Source organism: Colossoma macropomum, unplaced genomic scaffold, assembly GCF_904425465.1.
Source record: "Colossoma macropomum unplaced genomic scaffold, Colossoma_macropomum, whole genome shotgun sequence".
Taxonomy (NCBI): Eukaryota; Metazoa; Chordata; class Actinopteri; order Characiformes; family Serrasalmidae; genus Colossoma; species Colossoma macropomum.
Window position 1 is genome coordinate 32,759,348 of NW_023494786.1, and position 17,632 is coordinate 32,776,979.

The 17,632-nt window shown below is 36.9% G+C and overlaps 1 protein-coding gene across 1 annotated transcript; it reads left to right on the forward strand.

The window, feature by feature from the left end:
• Positions 1-319: 319 nt before the first annotated feature.
• Positions 320-10,628, forward strand: LOC118804749 (cytochrome P450 7A1). The gene is made up of 6 exons (XM_036565380.1): positions 320-456; positions 1,946-2,186; positions 4,150-4,754; positions 6,435-6,565; positions 7,450-7,628; positions 9,136-10,628. Exons 1-6 carry the CDS (start codon positions 377-379, stop codon positions 9,433-9,435), a joined length of 1,536 nt encoding a protein of 511 aa, XP_036421273.1. The 5' UTR covers positions 320-376; the 3' UTR covers positions 9,436-10,628.
• The last annotated feature ends 7,004 nt before the right edge of the window (positions 10,629-17,632 follow it).

The following is a 17,632-nucleotide window of genomic DNA, read 5'->3' on the forward strand; positions in this document are numbered from 1 at the left end:
TTGTTTAGTTTTTCTTTCTAAGCACAATCGTTTCAATTGATTTACAAATCCTACAAATGTAAAAGTCCTTGAAGCTGTTTCCCAACTCAGCAGCGCTATCAAAGTACAGTCCGCAGAGCCTCAGGTGGAGGTGTCCATGGACTCCGTTCAAGGCCACACACTCACACACACACCACACACAGAGACTTTCCTAGAGGTATCTGGCAAGTGTAGGTTGTCTTTTCTGGCATGCGAGTGGTTTATGGGCTGTGTCAAAGCCAACGTCTGACTCTCAGAGAGTATAAAAGCTGAGGACTGGTGATAAACTCTCTAAGAGCATCTCTCTGGGGCTTAGAACAACCGGCTGTCTGTGGCTCCTTCCACCCCTGCAGCGAGGATGATTAGCGTGGCTCTGATTTGGGCGGTCGTGGTGGCGATCTGCTGCTGCCTGTGGCTCATCCTGGGGATCCGCAGGAGGTAAATATACAACCTCTCACCTTTACAAATATAAATACATTAGATACATGTTCACATTCAGATGTGTATGTGTGAACTGAATATATATGTACAAAGTGATTCTTTATATATAGACTGAAAATTGTTTAACTGTAATGTATAAACTTCATATATTATCATAGTATCATATAACATATTTGCAAATATGTTTACACCCAAAATGATTCATATATATGAATACAAACTGAACAAGCACAAACTGACTCCCGTGTATATGTTTAAACTGAATATATACAGAGTGATTCACATATATCTATATGTATAAACTTACACATAAACTTAATATATGTACAAACTATAAATGTGTAGAAACTGAATGAATATACACACACACACACACACACACACACACACACATACACACACACACAGACAGCAGTTTACAAATATATTCAGTTTATACACATATTTGTGAATGCTATATACATTGCATATACATATGTGTTTATGTACAAATTAATTTGCATTTATATGTTTAGATTGAATATATGTAACTACATATATCTGAAAACTAAGCATAAACTGAATATGTGTAAAAATATAAATTTGTGTATAAACTGAATGATGATATATATTCGCATTCGCACTGATGTCTGAATACATACACACACATATATGTATATATATATATATATATATACATATGTATTCAGACATCAGTGTGAATATTGTGTGTTTATATACAAACTAATACACATGTTTAAACTAAATATATGTAACTAAATGTCTCTGCAAAATCTGCATAATCTGAATATATGTCAAATTTGATTTATATATATTTTTGTCTAAAACTGAATATAGCTTGCATATCTATATTTTGCCTAATGTGCATATGCATGCACAAACATATTCACATATATTTTGAAATATTTAAACTAAATATGTTCAACATACCTGCAGCCAAATTTGATTCTATGTATAAACTGAATGTTTCCTGGTGAAAATGAAATATATTGTTGCCAGTACATTTCAAAATGTAAACAGAGTGCATTCTAATACATCTTCAATATACATGTGAATACAGTGAGAAATATATATTGACTGCATTTAAGATGTTTACACTTGCTAATGTACTATTTTTTTGTGAGTGAGTGGATTGAGATGTGTTAAAGAAAATCTTATTTACTCCAGTTTAGATACTTATTAAAGTATTCTTTGTAACTGACAAAAGTAAACAGTATAATTGAGCTCATCAGCTTTGCATGAGACATATTTAATGGTAAACTAAGTGAAACAGTGGCTTTCATTATTTTGACATGTGTCTCGTATTGTATGATCCCACCCTGCGTCTTTCTCTGGTGGACCAAGTCCACAGTTGTATTCAGTTTTCTCTGGAATCTGTTTCTCTATCCGCTGCGTGACAGGACATGCTGGTGTTGCGTGTTTGGGTGGTGTTATGCTGAATTGCCTGGAGGCAGTAGCTAAATGTGCCTGGTTATGGATGTTTCAGACAGCCTGGGGAGCCTCCGGTGGAAAACGGCTGGATCCCTTACCTCGGCTGTGCCCTCCAGTTCGGGGCCAACCCCCTGGAGTTTCTCCGCAGCCGGCAGAAGAGGTACGGCCACATTTTCACCTGCAAAATCGCCGGCCAGTACGTCCACTTCCTCTGTGACCCGTTCTCTTATCACTCCGTCATCCGGCAAGGGAGACACCTGGACTGGAAGAAGTTCCACTTCGCAGCTTCTGTCAAGGTAATAAAGTCCTGCTCCTCAGCAGCCGCAGGTCATACGGTCGGGTTTTACGGTAATTAGGGTGTGGGTGAGTGACAGAGGGACAGAGAAGCAGAATTGTTTACCTTTTGTTTGATTGATTGGCATTACAAAACTGCCCACATGAATACTTGGCAGGATTACATCATCCGCAATGCGTAACGACTTGACTGGTTGGCACAACTGAATTCACTGTAACTGGAGTAACTGGATCTGCACTTGTAATCTGACTATGATGTTTTAACTTAAGAGGAAAGTGGGCCACTGTTAAACTGCTTATGGTAAAGCTGGTGGCCCACTGGCATTTTGCTCAGCCTTTTCAGGGCGGCCCACCGGTGGTTAAGCAGAGTATTACACAAAATTCTGCTTATCATCATTTTTCACTCCCAGTCCAATTTACTGATTTGTCCTTCCTTCCCTTCTTTAGTTGCACTTTGTAATATAAGTTTTTAGTAAATAATTTCAATCTAGCTCAGCATCAGCAAGAACTTTTCTATAACATCATTTTATATCAGGCACAGTCATAGTCACTTCTCTCAGTTGTTGGTAATATTTGTCTTAGCCTTTTATTTTAAAAAATAAACTATGTGCATTTAAAATCTATTTGGCGAGATTAAAAACTAGTGAGAGCTTGTATGCAGGACAGTGATCTGGGTGGTCCGAGGGTGGACCAGCAGTGGCAAACAGTCAACGGGGTGCCGACCTTATCAAGCCAGTGGACCGATATGTGCTTGCTATCTCGGAAATAAAGTAAAAAGTTATAATGTAAAAATTTTGACTTATTTTCTCAAAATATTGACTTAATATGTCAGAATAATTATTTGTTTCTTTCAAGATGATGACATATTACCTTGTAATAATGACTTCTATTCCTGAAATAATTTCTTACTTTCTTCAAATTTAATAACTCACTGTGTCGACATATTATTTCAAAATTTGAGAAAATAGGTTGTTATTTTAAGATACTACTGTCAATGTTTTGAGAAAGTAAGTTATTACAAAATATTAAGCAATTTTTTGGAGAAATTAAATCATTATTCTGAGAGACTGACTGAATATTTTGAGAAATTAAGTTGTTATTTAAAAACTTAAGCAAACTTTTTGAGAAACAAAATCATTATTTTGAAAGACTGACTGTGTATTCTGAGAAATCAAATCACTATTTCTAGATATTCTCATTGTTTCAACATATTAAGTCAATTTTTTCAAGAAAATAAATCATTTAGATATGTGAAGTCAGTGTTTTGAGAATGTAAGTCATTATTTTGAAATATTAAGTGATTATTTTGAGAAAATAAGTCGTTATTTCCAGATGATAAGTCAATATTCTGACATGCTTCTGTCAGAAACAGAAAAGCAGAATAAAAACCGTAGGTGATTTTTTTCCTGTAGAGTTATGCGGTTTGCCACAATGGTAGAACCCTTTTTGGTGCTATATACAACCATTTTTCAAAAGGTTGTTTAAAGAATAGGTTCTCCATCATGGAACCATTTAACCATGCAAGGACCATTCCAGCATCCAGATGGTTCTTTGAGTTGTCATGGTTCTCTATATAACCATAGCCTTTACTAAAGAACCCTTGAAGAACTTGAAGAAATGCAGTGAATTGTTTGCTAAAGAGTCCTAATCAAACTGAATCATTGTGAGGTCGTAGATTTGCACCCCTAATGTATATATAAGAGCCTACACTCTTAAAAATAAAGGTTTCCAATGATTCTTGGCTTGGACATATGGTTCTAGGTTGGTATAAAACGTGTAACCTTATTTGGAGGTTCCTAAGACTTTAAAAAATGTCTTCACACTCACACGTCTCATTTACAAACTGCTGAAAGTTCTTTAGAAAACTATGGGTGGTTCTTCCATGGCATCATTCCAAAGAACCAGGTTTGGCACCTTAATTTTTAATGATGTTCCTTTGAAAATGGTTTGTGTTGGTTCCTCCAGGCTTTTGGTCATAAGAGCATGGACCCAAGCCATGGTTACACAACAGAGAACCTGCACCAGACGTTCCTGAAGACGCTGCAAGGAGAAGCTCTGCCATCCCTGATACAGAACATGATGGAGAACCTGCAGAGCGTCATGCTGCAGTCTGACAGGCTTAAAGCCAGCCGCTCCGAGTGGGAGGTCGACGGCATCTTCGCTTTCTGCTATAAGGTCATGTTCGAGTCTGGCTACCTCACTCTGTTTGGGAAAGAGCTGGACGGAGATCAGAGCATCGCCCGTCAGCAAGCTCAGAAAGCCCTGGTCCTCAACGCTCTTGAGAACTTCAAAGAATTCGACAAGATTTTCCCAGCGTTAGTCGCCGGCCTGCCCATCCACGTGTTCAAAAGCGGCCACAGCGCCCGAGAGAACCTGGCCAAGACCATGCTGCACGAGAACCTCAGCAAACGCACCCAGATCTCCGACCTCATATCTCTGAGGATGCTGCTCAATGACACGCTCTCCACATTCAACGAAATCAGCAAGGCCAGGACGCACGTGGCCATCCTGTGGGCGTCTCAGGCCAACACCTTACCCGCAACCTTCTGGACCCTCTTCTACCTCATCAGGTAAAGCTTCTGCTCTCTGACATATATGCCTCATATATGGAGCCTTAAATATGGAGCTTTTAATATACAGCCTTATATAAGGAGGCCTACATACACAGCCATATATGGGGCTTTATATATATGTAGTCTTTAACATAGGCCATTTAACATTTATATGGAGCCTAATGTATGGAGCCATATATAGAGCCTAATGTATGGAGCTATATATAGAGCCATATATATGGAGCCTAAAGTATTAAGCCATGTAGGGAGTTTTACATATGGAGCCATATACAGACCCTTAAATATAGTGCCTAATGAATGGAGCCATATAGGGAGTTTTAAATATGGAGCCATATACAGAACCTAAAATATGGAGCCTAATGTATGGAGCCATATATAGAGCCATATATATGGAGCCTAAAGTATTGAGCCATATAGGGAGTTTTACATATGGAGCCATATATATAGAGCCTAAAGCATGGAGCCATATGGGGAGTTTTACATATGGAGCCATATATAGAACCTTATATATAGAGCCTAATGTATGGAGCCATATATGGAGCCATATATATGGAGCCTAATGTATGGAGCCGTATATGGAGTTTCACATGTTGAGCCAAACATAGAACCTTATTCATGGAGCCTAATGTATGGAGCTGTGTATGGAGCCTTATATATTGTGTCTTATGTAGACCCATATATGGATCTATACATGGAGACTTATACATGGAGTCTTGAGAATGGAGCCAAATATGAAGCCACATATATGAAGCCTTACATGGAACTATACATGGGGCCATATTTAGAGGCTTATATATGAAGCCACATATATAAAGCCTGATATAGGGAGCTATATATAGAGCAATAGTTCCATATGTAAGGCTCCATATATACATGGCTCCATATAAGGTTCCATTTATTATATAGAGCCATATATAGAGTCGTATATGTGAAGCTATATATGGCTGTATATAAGGTTTCATATATAGTGCTCTATATATTATATTTGTTATAATTATAAATATAATACATTATATTATCCACCCTGAATAGCCACACATATGCTTATATTCAAAATCACATTTGGTGCAGATGCAATGGTAACTTTATTAAAAGCGCTAAACTGTTAAAACATCATATATTTAATGGTGTTAATCTTGTTCTAATGCCTGCACTTATCAAATATATGGAGAAGTGATATATTGCCTATAAATCACTCTGCCTGTGAGCAGCCAGTTAGCTACTCAGCACAGTAGTCACTCCCTAGAGTTATCACTGAGCACATTAGACAGCGCTGATAGTGGTCAAGGTTAATTGGAGCGTTGGAGATAAGGGCTAGTGGATGGCTCTTGGCAAACACCTCTACTGTACTGATTATTCAGGTGAAGGTCGTATTCTTGGATACCAGTCATTTAGCGGCGTAGCTTTGTATTGTAATGCCGTTTCTGCACACGGCAAGAAACAAACAGTAATACTTTAGATCAAATGTAGCTAAATGAATGGTGCTACTGTCTTTAGCCGTGTGATGTACTTCAGTCCATGTTTATAGATATCAGTGAGTCATACAGAGTCAGAAACCACATAGTCAAGTCTGTCAGAGATCCACACGCTTTGAGGCGAGTGTGATGATTAAGACACGCTCAAATTTGAAAACTCTTATCTGTTTACAGTAAATTGTTTACCTTGTGTTTTTTTTAGGTGTCCGGCGGCGATGAAGGCAGCCAGTGAAGAAGTGAGGAACATTTTTGAGAGTTCCAACCAGAAAGTTGATCCAAAGAACCCTCGTCTCATCCTGACCAGAGAACAGCTGGACAACATGCCGGTCCTCGGTAGGAAACAAGTCAAACAATTTCATCACTGTTATCACTGTTTTAACTGTTCTAAAGTTTATGGTCAGAATGAAAGTTCACCTTGTGTCAGAGACTCCGACACACATTGTGGTAACAACCTGAACTCACTGCTGATGCCATATAAGATAATAACTTATATCTGTGTTATTCCATTGGCAGATTAGTTAGCTTGTTTTGAGAAATAATCAAGATAATTTTGCTCTTTTCAAGAAATAATGATTAAAACAAGAAATATGATCTGCCAATGAAATAAGACACTTTTATAAGATAAACTGCTTAAAAACAAGTAAAAATGTCTAGAAATAAGTTAAATAATCTCACAATATTCTTCAGTAGATATATTGACTACATTTAAGATCACTAAGACACTCACTAAGATATCATTTATTGCATTGTAAACATGCTGTTTTTATTGCTGTGTCTTTAAGCCTGATATATGTAAATGAGCTCTGTTCTGAGTGCTATATCCACAAAGCACTGAGCTGAAACACTCCTTATAACTTCAGTATGAGTGGGTGGAGCTAAACTGCTGTAGACTGAACACACCGATCAGCCATAATTGGAAAACCTCCTCCTTGTTTCTACACTCTTTGTCCGATTTATCAGCTCCACTGACCATATAGGAGCACTTTGTAGTTTGTAGTTCTCCAATTCATCACACTAAATGCAGTTGCACAAAAATGGGTGACATAAACCTCACAGGCCACCAAAAATGTCACACAACACTGTTTTTGAAACACCTGTTTCCAGACTGTTCCATCTTCACCTTCATCTTCTGTTGAATCTTTGGAAATTCAGTGAATTCAGCATCTTGTTGGGTTGACAAGAGTAAATAATGTACTATTTGGTTTCCTGTCGAACAGACAGCATCATTAAGGAAGCGATGAGGCTGTCCAGTGCGTCCCTGAACGTCCGAGTGGCCAAAGAGGACTTCCTGCTGCACCTGGACAACAAAGAGTCCTACCGCATCCGTAAGGACGACGTCATAGCGCTGTACCCTCAGATGCTCCACTTTGATCCGGAAATCTACGAGGATCCTCTGGTGAGTGCACAGCTTTCTGAGTGAAAGAGATTAAAGTGTCAAATTTTATTCTAAACTACTGACTTCAATTGAGACTGTACATACACGCTGGGTGAATAATAGGTTATGTAGCATAATAAGTCCTGGGAATAATGATAACCCTTAGATGTCCAGACATTACTGTGTGGAGCATTGCTGTACTGTCTGGAACATTGCTGCTAACACTGTGTTTTACTTAAGTACTGTGTATATAGTAGCAGCTCCGCTCACGTATGTCATAATCTGACTGCGTAAACTCACAAAACAGAGCATCTTAAATATCTTTGTACCTTATTCTCACTTCTTATGCTCAGAAATGAGGGCTGTGTTGGCGCAGCACTGTCCTGTCTGTTTACTGTGTCTAATGTCTGTTTTGTTTATTGTACTTATTGTATTTTTTGTAGTTTAATGTTTTGCACACTCACGTCTGCACATTTGCACTTTGTACTGTTTATTTTGTTCTATTTTGCACCGTGTTGGTGCTGGATAAACGTAATTTCGCTCCACTGTGTACTTTTACACAGACGGAATGACTATAGAAGCCTCTTGACTTGACAAGATTAATTACATCATTACATAATTAAGTTTGATTCTGCAGTTCCAACATTTTTCTGTTTGTTTCAGTGTCCAAAATAGACTAAACTGACTAAAGTGATATAATAATATATATCATAAATGTCATGTGGCTGAAGTTGGCTTCCTATTTTCGAGCTTTTTTTTTAATTTTCCGTTCCACCTTAAATGGTAAAAGTGACGACAGTGGGACCCAAATTGAAAAAATGATAACAGCGAAAATGTTTTTTTTGGATATACAAACAAAGATGTGTTGTTGAATAATTAAAAATAATTCTGAATTATATAAGTAATGTTAAATTGATTTTTAGTCATGTTTACATTAAAGTGACCCAATTCTCACCACAACACAATATAATTTGAAGATAAATATAAAAATAATGTTTTCTTTTCAAAGTCTGTATACTCTTGTCAGACCAAGTATTTTAAAGATAATTATTAATTATTAGTATTTTGCAATTTTATGTTTGTTTTTTTCAGTTGTGCCACAAAATACCTTGCTTTTTTGGTTCACATCCTTACACTTTTCAAATAAATCGTTAAAGTGAAGAGATTCAACAGTTAAAAGTAATACAAAGTCATTTTTGTGTAACTAAAAAAGGCAAAAAAATAATAAATATCGGCGACAAGACACGTGGACATATTATAATAATGAGATTTGGGGTTATGAATGTTGAAAAACATAAAATAGAAATAGAAAATAGAAATAGAAAAATAGAAAAATGAATAGAAACACAAACTTTGCTGTACCATACAGAGCTTCTACAAAATGATATGAATATTGTTATCAGTCAGCCTTTAAACACCCAGAACCCACCGGTGGGCCCAAAGTGTTATTACAAACTTCTATAACCTAAGAATAGCTCAACCAATGTCCTGTTACAAATATCTGCAATCCCATTTCTTCCCTTCACAGACGTACAAGTATGACCGGTACCTGGACGAGAACGGGCAGGAGAAGACCAGTTTTTACAGAGGAGGCCGCAAACTGCGCTACTACTACATGCCCTTCGGCTCCGGGGTCACCAAGTGTCCCGGCCGCTTCTTCGCCGTTCACGAGATTAAACAGTTCCTGTCGCTGGTGTTGTCCTACTTTGACTTGGAGCTGTTGGACTCTGCAGCGAAGATTCCCCCTCTGGACCAGTCCCGCGCCGGACTGGGCATTTTACAGCCCATCTACGACGTTGACTTCAGATACCGACTCAAAGCTCAATAGGAATCTCACACTTTGTTTGTATTTATTGACTGTTCAGAGAACTGAGACCGTTGTGTTGTTTTTGTTACGTTAAGTCCAGACAAACGAAAGATCTTAGTGAAAATCTTAATTTTTGACTCTCCTGAATGAATGTAAATGAAGCCACACACTCCCCGTATGACTTTCTGGGCCGCTGTCACCTCAGAAAGCCAAAATGTGAATGTTTTTCAGGCCAAACCAGTGTTAAATATTCTCATCTCTGCTATTGAAGGGGAACTCCACTGACTTTTTCAGAATTTGTGCATAATTCAATCACTGATTTGAAGTCTAGGTTTAGGTTTAGGGTTTGGTGTGAAATGGTTGATTGTAGAGACTCTTTACACTGATTTTCTTTACAGTGGTGGTGATAGGAACCAGGGGTCGCCATGACTACAACACAGATATAGGCATTTTATTTACTATCCAGAACCACCAGTGAACCTACACGAGTCTTCTGAGCTTTTATATGGAATGTAGATGGTAAAATAGTAGAAAATCTGAAATAATAAGCTTTTTTAGTCCAAAATCTTCTCAAAACCATCACAAAACAGGGTCTTAGACATCAGGAAGTGAATTCATAACCATTTCATGTAGTAACTTCCTGTGAGGGAGCTTTTAGAGGTGGACGTCTGGTTCCTATCACCACCACTGTGAACAGTTCTAACTCGGTAAGTTTCTCTAGAGCCGAACGTTTCACACCAAACCACTCTGAACGACTCTGTTTACATCAATCAAATCAGTTGAATTCCCCTTTAAATTACCATGGAGGCACAATGACAGCAGTGAAATGTATGTAGTTCTGACAGTAATTGTTTTTTTGTGCCGATTTGAAGTGTTTGTATGTAATATGAAGTAACGAGCGATGATTAGTGACAATATTAGCACTTTCAAAGCTGTTTTAGCTGAAACCTCATAGCTTTTTCTCACTTATCAGTAATATTTACTGCCTAGGAGCCATGAGTTTCTAACTGATTTTCTGCTGTTAATTTTACCCATGATTAATGGCTTTAAATAATGCTATTACTGTGAGGAAAAAGAAACCTCTAAGAAAAGCCCTAACATGTCAGAATGATGCTTACTCTGTACAGAAATGTAACGACTGCTGCAGATTTGTTTGCTTGCCATAGTTCTCACAGTTGCTGCTCATTGAATCCAATTAAAACTTTTGTAGGACATTGTAGTTTCATAAGAAGCTTGTTTTTAGATGCAAAACTGGCCTTTAATTCACTCACTCACTCACTTATTCACTCACTCACTTACTCACATTTAGCAGGCTGAAGATAGTCCACAAGGGGGCGCAAATAGCACTCAAGTAGAATTTGATGCTTTATAAAAGTGGAGCTTCACATTAGTGACACTGGCTGTCCTTATTTGTTTAATTGTTTACTTAACTGCATGTTCATCCCCATTTATGCCCTTCTCGCTGTAAGCACAAACACTCTGAAATGACCCATACAAAAGTGCAATACACTGAAAATGACTACACATATTACCATATATTCCAACAGTATATAGCAGTATATGGCATTGTCATAGGAGGATAGAATCAGAATCAGAATCAAGCTTTATTGGCCAGGTATGCTTACACACACAAGGAATTTGGTTTTGGTTACAGGAGCTCACAGTGCACAGTATCAAACATTTACATGTAGTGAATAAAATAAAATAAAATAAATATAAAATAAAATACAAAAAAATCAAATAAAGATAAAATAGTCAAGTTTATATGTCTGTATGTTACGTGAACCTTACAAACACAGTACAGGGCCAAAAAACATACTCAATACAGAACTTAAATTTGACATTTTCTGCAGATTTTAGTCACAATTTAACATATTGGAAAAAAATCTAATATAAAAGATATGCTATAACTCGCACAGGCCACATTTCATATTTTATTTTCCCCCTAATATATTTAATTCACCAAATAAACACTAATTCTGCGTTAAAATGTAAAACATAAAAAGTGTGTTCTCTGTGGAGGATGTGTTCACTTATTTACGCTTAATAAAGCAACAAGATGTGATTTGACCAGGGGCGCACAAACTTTTGCTTATGACCGTATAATGTGAATGTCAGGCCGGCTGTCTGTTTCACAAAAAAAGGAAGAGGCTTCTATTTTCAGAGCAGCGTCTGTTCTCATAAATTCTGCAGTGCTCTGCACTTTCCCAAGTATTTCTAGCATGAAGTTGAGCCATTCTTCAGAAAGCACTGAGCAACTGTCTGTCGGACAGCAGGGAGCGGAAAATATGAGCGAAAGGCTTTTTTTCTTCCTCTACTACCAGTAAAAACATGCCTCTTTTTAAGTTTGCAAGTTTAGGATGATGATTGTTCTTCAACTTCAAAGTAACTGGAACAAATTACCGTAATCACATAAACAAATTAGACACAAAAACTAATAATATGACAAACATTTTGTTTACAACATTTTTACATCACTTTTACAAATGCATTATTAATGATTCATGATTTATTAATCACTATTAAAAAGAGTTAACATACTTTGGCCTCTTTATTAGAAACACCTGCCTTGTGCTTCCACTAACTGGCCACTTTATTAGAAACACCTGCCTTGTGCTTCCACTCACTGGCCACTTTATTAGAAACACCTGCCTTGTACATCCACTAACTGGCCACTTTATCAGAAACACTTACCTTGTACCTTAACTAACTGGCCACTTTATCAGAAACACTTACCTTGTACCTTAACTAACTGGCCACTTTACTAGAAACACCTGCCTTGTACTTCCACTCACTGGCCACTTTATTAGAGATACCTAGCTTTTACTTCCACTCACTGGCCACTTTGTTGGAAACACCTACCTTGTGTTTCTACTAACTGGCCTTAAGACTTAAGACTTGCCTGTTTTGACTCGAAACTTGACTTTAGACGCCTGTACTGACTTGAGACATAATGAGACTTCAATATGTTCAATATGAGTTCAATATGAGTCTGTATTGACTCAAGATTCTACTTGCCTGTACTGCCTTAGGACTCAAAATGTAACTTGTCTGTACTGAATCATGACTCTACTTGAGACTTGCCTGCTTTGACTTGAAACTCTACTTGGGATTTGCCTGTATTGACTCAAAAATTGAATCGTGACTTGAATGTACTGACTTGAGGCTCAACTTGAGATTTACCTGTATTGACTCATGACATAACTTCAGATTTGCGTGTATTGATCCGAGACTTGAATCGTGACTCGACTCGAGACTCCACTTGAGACTCACCTGCATTCACTCGAAACTCTACTTGAGGCTTGCTTGCATTGACTCGAGACTTGAATCGTGACTTGTCTGTACTGACATGAGTCTACTTGAGATGTGCCTTGACTCTACCTGAGATGTGCCTGTACTGACTCGTGACCTGACTCGACCCTTGCCTGTACTGAATCAGGACTCAAGACTCGACTGTCTTTGACACTTTGTGACCCCAAAGCTGGTGAAAGGTGGCTGTGCGCTCCAACGTGTAAGAGTGAGTTTGTGGGTTTTACTGCCTGCTCTGACCTTTCCCCATTACACAATCAACATGCCAACACACACACTGCGGAAGAGCAACTGGCACAGGACAAGGAATGGGAAAGAGATTAGCTTTGATAACCAGACAATCATTAAAGTCTGCTCTGTTAGTCGTGTGGACAGGAAAAAATAAAATGATTTATAGGTCAACGTGTAAAAATCAATGTTTCCAATAAAATAAATCCAGTCTAGTTGCAGATAAATGTATAAAATGATTCTAATATACAGCTTCACAGGTTTCAGGTAATCAGCTGAAAAAAGAAGAAATATTAGTGTTTCTAGCTGCAGAAGATTCACATCATGAATGAATCCAAAAATATTTATCAACTATTAATGCAGATAACTTGGAAGTGAATTACTATAAAGAGATAATATAATTTACATTGATTTTTAATGTAATAAAATGTTTAAAAATACCTGTTGGTGACTAATTAGTTATATAATTATAACAAGGTATTGAACATAAAACAAAAAGCAATGAATTCATAACCGTTTCATGTAGTAACTTTCTGTGAAGGAGCTTTTAGAGGTGGACGTCTGGTTCCTATCACCACCACTGTGAACAGTTCTGATTCTAGATTGGAGCATTTCACACCAAACCACTCTGAATGACTCTTTTTACATCTTAGTCACTTTTAATTGTGCTGAAATTCTGTAAAATTGGTGGAATTCCCCTTTGAGGTCCAAAGGAGTGCTTCAGGTTTTGTGTTTTTCACTGTTGACCTCAGTAACCGCAGATGGCCGTGGTTGTCCACCGGAGCTGAAATGATGTTTGCTCTTGACTGGATTGACACAAGCTTATCTTTTCTGCGGTGCTGTTAAATGTTTTGTGACTCATCAAACTGAGGGGTCACTAAAGTTCAAGGAGAACCGGCCACTACAAAACACACTATCGCAGTTTATTGTCCAGGTCCTTTATTGTCTTTCATTCAAGTTCTCACAGCACAATGAAATTCTCAGTTCCTTCTGTTCATCAATAACACCTTAAACTAAAATCTGGTAACTCAGTTATTAATCTTTATTCATCTGAAATGGAGAAAACATTGTTTCCTCAATGTGTTCAGCCCATTCAGTCAGTATATGGAGACTAAGCTGTAAAAACATCCTGTTTTCAATTCACTATACTTGTGATGTTGCAAAATCCAACGCATTTGCAAATATCCCCTTATTTAGCCTACAGCAGTTTAGCCCCGCCCATTCAGAAATGCGGTCCCCCAGTGTTTTGCGTCAGCTCTGTTGGAAATGTGCCTGTATGCAGTAAAAAGACGCTTCACTGAGCATCAAAACACTTCAAACCATTTTAACTTGTGTCTGCGTCTACCGCTCCGTCTTTGCGTTGTCTAGCCAAGGGGTCAGCAAAATGTGGCTCCAGAGCCACATACGGCTCTCTAACTGCCCTGTTGCGGCTCCGCATCAGAATCAGATTAGTAGGTAAAAATAAAATAATCCTCCTTTACAGTAAAATAAAGCTCTGCTGATCGTTCAACACAGTTTAACAATAAATGGTCTTAAACTCTGGAGTTAATGTAGAACTGCTGATTCACCCTTTAACCCTGAAGATCAGCGCAGACTGCTTGTCACCATAGCAATGCAGGCAACAGTCTCGCCTAGCTAGTAGCTAACGAAACGGCAAACAGAGAGATTTAAGATGAACATCGATAATTTGGAGACAAATGGACTCATTTGCATTTATAATCACTCCAGCTGGTTTCCTGATACGTTTAATCTGCAATGATAAACTGACAAACACTTAAAAGTCACGAAGCTGAAGTTGCTTCTGATTCTCCAGCTTCTTGTTCAAATTTTCCCGTTCCACCTTAAATGGTGCAGCAGTTACATTCTGGCCCTTCAGGCACCATTTAAGGTGGAACGGGAAAATTTGAACAAGAAGCTGGAGAATGAGAAGCGACTTCAGTCTCGTACAAAGTCCAACGTTGAGAGACGTTTTACAAGAAACTGTTCTACTTTTGTGGAAAAGTTTCCTGCTGGAGATGCGAGAAAAGCAGCTATAGCTGAGCTAAAGCTTAAAGCAGAGCAAAGTAAGTCTGTGTTCACATTTATATTTTTTAGTCTATACTAGTACATCAGCACATACTGAGACACATTTACAGTCAAGGTGGTAAAATGGATATAAAATGTTGTGGCTCCCAAAGTGATTTGATTTTTGTTGAAATGATAAAATGGCTCTTAACACTGGGGTAGCGACCCCTGGTCTAGTGTTTAGGCAGCCTAAGAAGGACTTCAGCTTTAAGGGCTTTCAGAATAAAGCACAATATAGGGCAGCTAATCAGAACAGAGCTCATTTACATATATTATTCTTATACAGCCTATTAATTTTAAGGAATAAAGAGACGAAAAGGTCATGTAAATTAATTATGACTGTTTTGGGTACATAAAACAACACAAATGTAATAAGGGGATCTCTGTAATTACTATATATTATTCAACATCTATTCTGAACTATTCAGTATCTACTTCGAATTATTCAATAATTACAATGAATTATTCAGAATTCATTGTACGTTCTGCAGTTATGAGAGTGAACTGTGAAGTGAGGACCCACATTCAAACCTTAGAGTATGACGAGGAAGGAAACAAATGCAATATTGGTAAATTATAATGAATAATAATAATAATAATAATAATAATAGTCAATGTATAATTCATAGTAGTTACTGTATACATTCTATACAAAATATATGGTCAGTATAGGTCAAATCTGCACAGCTGCCTGTACACTCTTCTCAGGGTTTAATACCCAAAGTCTGATATGTACAATAAAGTTTCAGTCTGTTCACATGTTTAATAACTAAACTGTCTAATAATCATTGGAAATTTTCATGGATCAGATTCAGACCAGGTGAAATCAAATAATCAGTTGGATCAGTTTCAGTCGTGTGAGGTGGTTGAGACTGGCCTGGCTGAAGACCCTGTGTGACCCCCGTGTCTGAACCTACTGCCACAGTTTCTGAATCTTTATCTAAATCAGATAAATCTGTGCCATCAGCGCTGTTTAAACTTCCATGAATCTGACCATGTTTATGTTCACTGGAATTGAAACCATATTGATCGTCTTGTTTCACAGCTTTAACATCTGCTTACACGACTGTTAGTAAACAATACTGAAAAGTATAAATTAAACCATTTTAATTTTAATCTGCTGTTTTCTTAAATGATTACAATTGTACTTAAAGGTAATACCAAATAATTCATAGTAGTTGCTGAATAATTCATAGTAGGTACTGAGTAATTCATAGTAGATACTGAAATATTCATAGTAGATATTGAATAATTCATAGTAGGTACTAAATAATTCATAGTAGATACTGAATAATTCATAGTAGATATTGAATAATTCATAGTAGGTACTAAATAATTCATAGTAGATACTGAAAAATTCATATTAGATGCTGAATAATTCATAGTAGGTATTCAATAATTCATAATAGATATTAAATAATTCATAGTAGATGCTGAAAAATTCATAGTTAATACTTAATAATTTATAGTAGATGCTGAATAATTCATATTAGATGCTGAATAATTCATAGTAGATACTTAATAGTTCATAGTAGATACTGAATAATTCATAGTAGATGCAGAAAAATTCACAGTAGATGCAGAATAATTCATAGTAGATACTGAATAATTCATAGCAGATGCTGAATAATTTATAGTAGATACTGAATAATTCATAGTAGATGCAGAAAAATTCATAGTAGATGCAGAATAATTCATAGTAGATGCTGAATAATTCATAGCAGATGCTGAATAATTTATAGTAGATACTGAATAGTTCATAGTAGATACTGAATAATTCATAGTAGATGCAGAATAATTCATAGTAGATGTTGAATAATTCATAGTAGATGCTGAAAAGTTCATAGTAGCTGCTGAATAATTCATAGTAGATGCTGAAAAGTTCATAGTAGATGCTGAATAATTCAGAGTAGTTACTGAATAATTCAGAGTAGTTACTGTATACATTCTATACAAAGTATATGGTCAGTATAGGTCAAATCTGCACAGCTGCCTGTACACTCTTCTCAGGGTTTAATACCCAAAGTCTGATATGTACAATAAAGGTTCAGTCTGTTCACATGTTTAATAACTAAACTGTCTAATAATCATTGGAGGTTTTCATGGATCAGATTCAGACCAGGTGAAATCAAATAATCAGTTGGATCAGTTTCAGTCGTGTGAGGTGGTTGAGACTGGCCTGGCTGAAGACCCTGTGTGACCCCCGTGTCTGAACCTACTGCCACAGTTTCTGAATCTTTATCTAAATCAGATAAATCTGTGCCATCAGCGCTGTTTAAACTTCCATGAATCTGACCATGTTTACGTTCACTGGAATTGAAACCATATTGATCGTCTTGTTTCACAGCTTTAACATCTGCTTACACGACTGTTAGTAAACAATACTGAAAAGTATAAATTAAACCATTTTAATTTGAATCTGCTATTTTCTTAAATGATTACAATTGTACTTAAAAGTAATACCGAAATAATTTATAGTAGTTGCTGAATAATTCATAGTAGGTACTGAATAATTCATAGTAGATACTGAATAATTCATGGTAGATACTGAATAATTCATAGTAGGTACTGAATAATTCATAATAGATACTAAATAATTAATAGTAGATACTGAAAA